We start from the raw sequence: 10,519 nt of genomic DNA, 5'->3' as shown, positions 1-10,519 counted from the left end.
GTGTTGTCTATACAATATTTTATTTTGTACTTCCTAAGGGTTTTCAGCTTGATACCGAAACATGTTAGGCCATCATTCAAGATTTTCTCTGAAGGTCACCCCTTCATCTGGCAGGATTTCTGTTATTAGATTGTTTCTGTTATTTAACCCTAGCTTTAACTCAAAGCCCCTAACCCCGACCTTATATAAATGCTTATGTGTATATTCACGCATATCTTAATAAGAGAACGAACATGAAAATTAGGCTAGTGCCATTTTTGTCCGGGGAACATTTTGAAGATGGTTTCAGAGGTTTACCAGATCCAAATTTGAAGTTTAAAATATTACATTTACATATACAAAATCATCAGAGACACCAGAGACGTAACATGCGTCTTCTAATAATTTACACAACTATGAGCCATTTTTCATCAAGCTTAATGGAAGTTTTTGAAGAACTCCCAAGAGTCGCTAGATCATACCTTCAAGTCTTTAATATTTATGACCCTTATTTTACCCTGTGTATCTTGTATATTATAACATTACCATACATGTCCCGGATTTGCCAGCTCTTATGGTTAACTCACCCACATTACTTTCAGTACATGTACATGCAGAATATCATGATAAACATGCAACACATAATGCAGTACACAGTAAATAACATACCTTTAGCACCAGTGAGATAATTGGATGGATGCCCTGGTAAAGCCGGGACATTGACCTAGAAAGGAATATAAACAACACAATGACCAAGCAAGTTCACAGCACTAATAACATGAGAACAATATCAAGACACATGTTTTATGGTTCAATTATTGTAACAGAGGATATATTTTATTAAAGTCTTAGGATAAAGTTATTTCACCATACAGTTCGCTGATATATTACTGCTATTTATCATAGTTTTTTACAGTGTTTTTGTTACAGAAATCTAATTATTCCCAGTGTTGTGGCTAAATTACGCACTTAACAGAGACAGGAAAACATATTACATTTAAGTTTAGAGAGGGTTTATGAGCAACTATGTTAGGGGAGAGGTTAAACTGGGTCATGTTGTTTACCTTGTGGGGTGGAGGTCTTTTTAAACAGCTACTGCCATCCTCTCTCTGCGGAGGTCAGCTGGGGGTCATTTAGAGCCTCTTTATTGGCAAAGGCAGGCTCTTTAAACAACTGGGAGAAGGTCACATGACCGGAGGAGAACAGAAAGAGCAAAACAAGAAGAGAGAGCAAATTCCCCTGATACTGAATTGAACAAGGCCTAGAGGAGGTCGAGGAAGCTTTCGTGTGGTGTTACGAGCCGTTTCTGTCAGGGTAAACACTCAGAAGGTTAATGTGTGTTTACTGATGATGCTTGACGTAATCAACGTTTGCTTCACATCGAATTATATGAACAAACAGAGCGGATAGAGTTTCAAGAGTGGCAATGTTGTTATCGTTAAATCCTCTAAATCTCAAATGGAGAGATTTCATACAAAATGCATCCCATGGCGTTCAAATACAAATAGGAATCTGTTCTTATCAGAATACCAAGGTCTACAAGGTCACAGGCAGCCATTTGCTGTTTGCACTGGTGGGTAAAACCATCTTGCTAACACTGTGGATTTGATGCTAGAACATGGGATGTTTTTTCTTTGTCACTTAGTTAAGATGATATCCATTGTATTTAAAATTATTACAGGCTTCTATGTGGTTTGCTAAACATTCCAAAAGTATCTGCCTTTATTCATTTGGGTTTGTTAGTTTAAATTATAATTCTTTTTTATGAGTCCATAATTAGTCTCTCAAACACAAGTGTCTTCTTTCAAAATGTTTATTCAGCATCAACAAAGAGGAAAATATTAAAGGGCTTACATAAGCTCAGAATCAATACTGCTGAACAAATCTCTAGATGGAAATGATTACCAATTCACATGTGATTTAGCATCTTAAAATTATTATGCCTATCAAGTCAAAGAAGTAGCTTGTTTTAAATCAAAATATGACAGCAAAATTACTTATTTAGAGCACCTAAAATCAATCACAAAAATTAAAAGCCTCCTGCACTGTTTTGTAGCTCTGGCTGATTGGTGTGCATAAAGTATGAGAGGGTATTTATTGATGTATTAAAGTGGATGTTTGGGGGCATAATCAATGAACACAACTACATAGGCTTTTCAGAATAAAACAGCTGACAATATCCACAGTTGCACATCATGCTTTTATAAGCCCTTTAACACTAAAGAACTATTATTTTACAAAAAGGAGGAAACAGCAATACAATATGTATACAGTATGACTTGTCTCTTTTGCGGTTTGTAAGTGTTTAATTTACACGGGACACAATTTCACCAGTTACCCCTCAGATAAAATATCTACACTACTGCACTTTCCTATGACTAAGCTACTACATTTTAAAGAGATCAACCACGCAGATCAAGGTTTGGAGAAGAGAGGGTGATAAGTCGCACTGGCAGCTGTGCAGAAACATTGTATTGAAAAGCTTATAGTGATTCACGAATCACTACTAAGTAAAATAGTTTGATACAATGTCGTTCTTCACAATCGCATAGCTGAGAAGGAAACTTAATGTACTACAAAGTCTTTCTTAATCTCAACATCCAGTCGATTTCTCCTAGAGGAAAGGATTTCTTTATACTGTTTATCCAGTGGGAGTATGTTTTTATAATCAGGGAAATGTCATTTTTGAAAAACAGGTTTTACTCATACAGTGTCTCACTAACACCATTTCATTTCTATTATAATTAGTTTACAATTCTAAAAAGGAGGGAGCATCCATAAAAAAATCCTTTACTTGGGTTGAAACAGCCATGAGGACTCAGGTGCAGGTTGTGTAAACAGTTCAATATCTGGAGTATGGCTGATCTCTGTACACTCCCTTGGTTGTTCGTGCTGACGGTGCCTTGCTGCGATTGTTTGCCCACTCCTCCTGACCTGATTAACAAGAAGAGAAAAGAAACAGATGGGGAGTGATTGAAGAGGCCATATACTTAAATCATTTATTGGTGACAACCCATGTAAAATCTTTCATGCTCTATGCAAATATTGTAGATGTGCTCCCTTAGTCGAAAATAACGCAACAGAATGTTGTGAGCGCTTTGAATGTGTCGTATTGATGTGGCTCATAATAACAAAAGCGCCGATTTGAGCTGTGAATACAAACATCGACTCACACCAAGAAGTTTGACTTTCACCTGGAAGGATGCATCTCAGATAATTGAATGAGAGGATCAAATAGCTACTTGAAAAAGACCCGTTTAGTGGCTCCCAGCAAAAATGTCACAATTACCATTATCCCGAATCAGCCCCTGTTCACCTCCTGGTACTGTCAATGTGAAAGTGCCAGTATTGATGGCACCCTTTGTCTCATCTTCAGCCAGTGCTGAAGCTTCCCTGGAGCTGAGGCTCAAAAAGGGTTGTTTTTTCCCTGTGTACAGGTTCTCTGTTGGCAGCACACAGCCAATACCCCTTAATTAAACCTGTCACCCTTTCACTGACAGTCACTTTGAAGAAATAGTCCAAGGTAACCTTGTGTTTCAAGAACAAGCATGCACATCAATGCTGTTTATCTGTTTTCTTTGAACTGTCACATTTTTTTGTGTGTGACCTATGTGGCAACATTTTTTTAGTTTATGCACAGGCATGCCACACTATAATGTGTTGAAAGTACTTAGTTCTTCCACTTGTGTGGCCATAATAGATGGGAAAGTTTTCATTAGCTTTGACATACATTCTAAAGCTTAAACTCTAAAGCAAGAAAAAAAGCAGATACACTGTCAATAAGGTCTATGAAGTAAAAGATACAATAGCCACTTATCACCGTGTTTTGTCAAATACATACATCTTAAAAGAAAAAAGTCTTCTCAGAACAACATGAATATATGTAATATAAATCCATACCTGAAACAATGCAGTGCAGTAATTAAAATAACTGCACTAAGTTGCTAAATAAGAATGCTAAAAACATTTACATATAAAGCATAAAATTTTAAAGTTGTAGCTAAGCTAACAGACACAGCGGTGCACGGTGGTCCGCTGCAGTTTCAGCACGGCTCTACTTGCAGCAGTACTGTTGGAACAGATTTTATTTTCGAGAATGAAATGGTTCACATCAAAACCAGAGTCCAAATAGCTGCTATAAAGAGTTTATCATGTATCCTATTATATGGATTTTCCATACAAAGGATGTACGTTACCTGAGATGGATCAACCCTCAGTGTACAGCAGCATGTACTGTACAGCATAAACACGTACTATATATTGGCTGAGTTCTCACTGCAGTGACTGTGACCTTGGCCCACTTTTTACTGTATCTTGTCAAAAGCCGACACAGTATTGTTGCACATTATTTCTCTGTTGTTAACTCTGGCTGAACTTCATGGCATCTTGAACTATATTTACAGTGCTTTTCAGACACAGTAAACAGCTTCCCAAGAGGAAAGCAGTCATTTAAAGTGGCCTTAAAATTAAAGCTGTGCTGTTTAGCTGATTGGAGAGAAAAACAGTACTGCATGATTGTGGCACAAACAAAACTCATCAGCATGCATCTGGTTTGTGTAGGTTCACGCATATGTTTTAAAATTGAATATTAGTCATATTTAATTCAATGTTTTAAAATTGAATATTAGTCATATTTAATTCAATTTACTGCCAAAAGATTTATTATGTGATGCGTGAACAGCAATAGGGGTATAGACCTAAGAGGACTACTGCAATGTATATAGAGGGTATTTCTGGATCCCAAGTAAGCATTTAATTCAAGGGACCATGGCTTACTACAGAAGAAATTACAAAGTTATGGACATAGAAGGGTAGCTCGCTCCTGTAGTTACCTTGAGAATAACTATCAATATGTTCAAATTAATCACAGTTATTGATAGGTACTGATTGGCTTATTACTGTGCTGTATTGTCTGCAAATCAAATAAAATTGAATGTTTTTAATTCAGTGGAAAACAGTTACTGGACTTTGAGAAAAACTAAATTCATAACTTTTGGGAACTGTGAGGCAAATACACAATATTCATGATAAATGATTTTAAAACTGAAATCTGTAAAAAATGTAACTGAAACTATGTACTTACATATTTGTATAAAATGAATGACATTCAAAATCAAGTTGCATTATATAACTTACACTGTTCCCAAACTGTATATAACTGTGGGAATATGGGGAATAAATATAAAACAAATACAAATTCAATTGTCATACTTTAAAAGAGGCTAAAATAAAAAAAATGTGAACAAACCTAACCTCTAACAACGAACAAACTCAATGGGCCGCATATAGAAACATTTTCAGCTGGGTCGTTAAGGAGTAGGCATGCTGACTGAAGGCAGGAGATGTGTGTAATACATATGCACGCACGCATATACAAGAGGCATGCACTGGAGCAGAGTAGTGAGAAGGAAGAATAAACTTGCCAAAAATCGGTTATGATACCCATATCGATTTTAAACCATTTGTGTTTTTTTAAATAGTTTGGTTCAACTCTGTGGTTTTCAACTAATGTAGCCATATTTCTTTTTTCCAGTTTGTGTTGGTTAATCTATACACCTCTACAAGAAAGTAAAACAGAACACATTTAGCACGGTCAGTAGCTGCATTCAAGAATCCAAGACAATTAGAAAAAGTTAATAGTAGGCTAAATGTATCCATGAGTTGTGAACAAATCACTTTAATCACGCTTGTCTTTGAAACTGTGCTGTAAAAATCAACTGCACACATTGTATGTGCCAGCAGGTTATTACAACCAACTGTTATGTTTTATAGTTTGGTGTAGTAATTAAGACATGAGGAAAGGAGAAGGTAATGTGATGTAGTATATGGAGCCACAAAGTACCTGTTGGGAGGAGGCTGAGGTGGATCAATAGGTACACATAACACAACCTATATTGTCATTAATGTTGGCGCAGTTGTTGCTAATCCTCCTGCTAGTGTTGAGTGCTATTTAAGGAGATGGTCCTATAGGTCGTATGACAGTGAAGGGACAATGACCATATAGGTCGTATAGGTTGGAGGACTTGTTGGTCCATGATATAACACAATTACCCAGGTACTATGGCAACTGAAATGAAGGCAGTGGTGCAGAAACTGAAACTAGAAAGTGATATTGTTCAGACAATTGACCCAAGATATATGGGCACAGGAGAGGTCTGTCACTCACCATACGAATCATATGATTCGCCACTGTGTCCATATTCATAGTAGTCATCTGAGCTGTAAACAGACAGAACAGAAGGTGAATACAAGAATAAACATGAAATAAGAAAAACATAATGCATTCTGCATCAAACAAATTGTAGTTATTAGCAAATAGATGGAACTTATTTTCAGTGTTATTGCAAAACATCAAAGTAATATTTATTACACTGCAATCACATATACAGTAATTTATGCAGTGGGAATAAAGAAAAACAAAGTGTGTTTTTTTTCTCAGATATACTCTGTTGGATTTAAAATAAAAAAAAAAACAAACAAGAGGTAGCTTTCAATCACTCAAAGGTTCAGCCACATTTGTGGTCCTACAAGGCAATTTCCTCCACCGTATATTTGCACAAACTTATTTTTCCATATCACTGCATATGGAGATCTATGAGAGGCGGCAACTTTAATGAAAAATAAAAAGATGGGGAGGCAAGTTGCATAGTGGATCATTTCTGGCTTCTTTATTTATTTCTTTATTTGCAGTTGCCGGTGAGATGCTGACAGAACAATCCTGCGTCAGTATCACTCAGTAACAGTGCTATCATTCAGGAGAGGCAATTCATCATAAGCCTGCCACTGAGCCGACAAGACCCATCACAGCTGGGTCCTCTCTGCCTGCCTGTCAGTCAGTCTGTCAGCAACAGCAGCACCTCTCTGCTCTCTGGATTAGAGAGCCGAAGGCACCATTCAAAGCCCCAACACGCCACATCTCCACCACCTGACTGCTGAGGGCAAAGAGGTGACAGTAATGTCACACCAGAGTGGAAGTAACGATTTACATTTTACTCTTGTTACTGTAATAGAGTAGCCAAACTGTGGTCCAAGAGCCAGTGCTGAGACACTCCACTCCCTATCAAATTACACCAGGAAATCAATTTCTACAAATTCAGTCTGTGAGGTAATTACTTATCTTCACATTTATTTTTGTTCCTCTGTATATGTTGTGCTTTAACTTAAACCAGCAAACCGAAAGGATAGGACCCAAATGCAGGTTAGCACTGGCAGGCAGGTAAAGTTTACCAGTTTATTGATAACACAGGGAAAAGAGCCAGGCCTAAGAAACAGAGCAGAGAGAACCAGGAGGAGAATCAGTCCAAAACTGGGGTCAGAAACATGCAAAATCCAGTACAACTGGGTAACACAAAAACACCAGGAAACAACACTAGGAATTAGACAGAACACAGAGGGCTAGAAAACTGAGAACATATAAACTACAGTACATACCACACTGGACAAATGACTAAAGGACAAAGGAAACACACAAACACTTACACAGAGGGAGCTAATCAGGGACTGAAGACAGGTGTGGAGGAGGGATGAACAGCAGAGCAGTGCTGGAAAGTAACTAAAGACTGGGTGTGGCATAGCCAGAAAAAACACAGCTGGAGAAAACATGGGGTGGAGACTGGAAGCATGACAGTATATGTTCCAATAAATTCACAAGGTGGTCAGTTGCTTTTTGCTAGTATACATAACTGCTGTTTAGCAGGTTTGCTAAACTGTATAGAATATTTTTTCTAGTGTTAGTATTAAATATTTTTAAGGCTTTTAGTGTACCGATAGGTACAGGAAAAAAATATACAATTCAAAAGGTACACCTGGTTTATATTTTTTTCATGCTAGCAAAATTAGAACAAACCACTCTTCAACTTAAATGGTTGGTTCATTCATATTATAAAGAACTTCTATTCCTCTTTTAAAACGTTTATCCTGATCAAATACATGTACAGTAATGCATCTTTTTAGACTTCGCTTCTAGATTATCGACAGCACCCACTGTATCCAGAGAAGCTCTATAAACTAAGCTTGGAAAGATGCATTACAGTTACATTTTTATTAATGGAGCTTTTCATTTTTGTCAGCACTTTGTTTTGCATCATTTTTTAAAAAATATAATAATTTTATGCTGTGAGCACTGTGAATTAAATTAATCATATTTGTTCTAATAGGGTGGAGGAAATCTCAAAAGATTAACTATCAAAATCTGGGCAGTGCATCTGTAAAATATATGCATGGCTAAACACCAGTAAGGTTAGTGAAACAAATGTTTTCTTGTAATTTGGGTAACCTGAGCCTTACTTTTCTTTGACCACTGATAACGTCTCTCATCGGCAACAACATGACAAACTGATTAGGTGTTATTGTTTTCTTCAGCTACTTCGTGGTAAGGATGAAGACAACATGGCCAACAGAGGACAGAGGGAGGCACTGTTTTAAGAGCACTTTATTGGTTCAGTGAGACATGAGACAGCTCCCTAAAGAGGCCTGTGCCCTAAGTCAGGCTTAGCATAAATTTTACACAGTTTATAATTCACCTACAAACAATACCAAGCCAGCAGCAGTAAAACAAGGCTTTCCCCCTGTGCTAATGTCATCTCCCTTGAAGAAGCAAGGCCAGCTGTGGTTGCTCTTAGTGTGCGGTTTGCAGACAGATCTCACAGCTGAGGTGCCACTGTGCATCTGACACTGATGTCAAATCACTGGAATATCCTTGACACCAATGACTAGCCGATAGAGACAGAGAGAGGGAGCAGAGAGACATGTGATAACTGAATGCATCTTTTGGCTTGTCATGTCGTGGACCCTGAGACAAGACCTGACAGGATACTAAATAATTAGATTTCACACTATGCTAAAATGCAGGGTTGTATTCCAGAGAGGTTGCCTTCAAAATAAACATCAATTTTTCTGAATGTCAGAAAATCAATTTGCCACAATTCAAAGGTGCTTGCAGGCATACTGTGAAGTATGTGAAATATTGGATAATCGGTGGCTCTGCTGTACAGCTCTGCCATATTCAATAATGAAAAACATCCAAATAACACAAGCCTGAATGTTACACACCACTGCTAACACTTTGTCAGAGGCTTGCATGTTGTAGGCTGTCAGCATTTTTCCCATCATTTATTTTCACTTATCTGGGAGCCAGGATTCCTGTAAAATAAAAGTTTCTGTGTTGTTATTGTAAATGCAGAAAGGACCAGTGACGGTAGTCTGCTTTGCTGAAAGCTGCCAGTGCAGACCTGCTCCTTGCACAAAGGAAATGAGTGCAGCAAAAGCTGTTAGGCGCCTCTAATTTCTGAGGTGACATTTCATCAATATTGCTACACAATTTCTCTCTGGTTACTATCTCTTCTCACTTACAGAGACTGGTGAGTCTTGAGACATTTCTTGAAGGTCAAAGATTCCTAAAATTCTGTTTTGTATTTTCAGCAGCATCTACTACCTTCAATCAGTGTTGTGTATTCATCAGGAATTTTAGCACACGAATTGAACTGATAGCATGGGTGGTAAGAAAATATTTGTTTAGGTTATTTTCTCACTTAAGTCTGTTCTGATTTTGTTAGTTTGATTAAAGTTACTGCTGCACTACAGTAAACATAAGTGAACTATATATAGTATATCGAGTCAGCTGACTAACGCCACTGACTTTGGTACGGAAGGTCAGGGGTTCAAACCCTGGTCAGCATCCACGGTCAATATCCAGCCTGGGTCCTTAGGCAAGGCCCTTAATGCTACCTGCCTATTACATGGGTAATGACAGTTGGAAAAATAAGAGTCACACCGGAAATCGGACATTGCCTGGGTCAACAAGGTCCGCGTCAGGTGTTGAGGAACCAGGGCAACCTGAAGAGAAGTGAACTGCTGGAAAAAGACATTCATGGACAAGAGATGAGAACAGGGAGCAATTGGAGATTGAGTACCAAGCAGCCCCAATAACAAGCCCCCGAGATAATCCAGCACATAACAGCGAGGTGCAAGATGCTAGCAGGCAGGGCATACATGGAATGCCATAACCAAGTGGCTGGCATAGTGTACAGAAACATCTGTGCTGAGTACAGGCTGGAAGTCCCAAAGTCAAAATGGGATGCACCTCCAATGGTGGTTGAGAATGACCAAGCTAAGATCCTGTGGGACTTCCAGATACAAACTGACAAACTGGTAATGGCCAACCAACTGGACATACTAGTGGTGGACAAACAGAGGAAGAAGGCCGTAGTGATAGATGTAGCAATCCCAAGCGATAGCAACATCAGGAAGAAGGAACACGAGAAGCTTGAGAAATACCAAGGGCTGAAAGAAGAGCTAGAAAAGATGTGGAAGGTGAAGGCACAAGTGGTCCCTGTGGTAATAGGAACATTGGGGGCTGTGACCCCCAAACTGGGAGAGTGGCTCCAACAGATCCCAGGAACAACATCTGATATCTCTGTCCAGAAGAGTGCAGTCCTAGGAACAGCTAAGATACTGCGCAGGATGCTCAAGCTCCCAGGCCTCTGGTAGAGGACCCGAGCTTGAAGGAAGGAATACAAGACCGCCCCAAAAAAAGTGGGGG

The 10,519-nt window shown here is 38.5% G+C and overlaps 1 protein-coding gene across 2 annotated transcripts in view; it reads right to left on the bottom strand.

The window, feature by feature from the left end:
- Positions 1-10,519, bottom strand: part of khdrbs3 (KH domain containing, RNA binding, signal transduction associated 3) — a 115,107-nt gene that overhangs the window by 3,980 nt on the left and 100,608 nt on the right. The window contains exons 8-10 of one of the 2 annotated variants that reach the window (XR_002276125.1): positions 6,146-6,198; positions 2,774-2,913; positions 649-703 (exon numbers count right to left, since the gene is read on the bottom strand). Coding sequence is in view for 1 of the 2 variants with exons in the window: in XM_020614942.1 (XP_020470598.1) it covers positions 2,822-2,913; positions 6,146-6,198 (145 nt within the window). In the remaining variant the exon portion in view is untranslated. Of the gene's footprint in view, positions 1-648; positions 704-735; positions 2,914-6,145; positions 6,199-10,519 lie in introns of those variants that run through there. The other variant, XM_020614942.1, reaches the window with a different exon arrangement.

Source organism: Monopterus albus, unplaced genomic scaffold, assembly GCF_001952655.1.
Source record: "Monopterus albus unplaced genomic scaffold, M_albus_1.0 scaffold154.1, whole genome shotgun sequence".
Lineage (NCBI taxonomy): Eukaryota > Metazoa > Chordata > Actinopteri > Synbranchiformes > Synbranchidae > Monopterus > Monopterus albus.
This window is presented reverse-complemented; position numbering and strand designations above follow the sequence as displayed.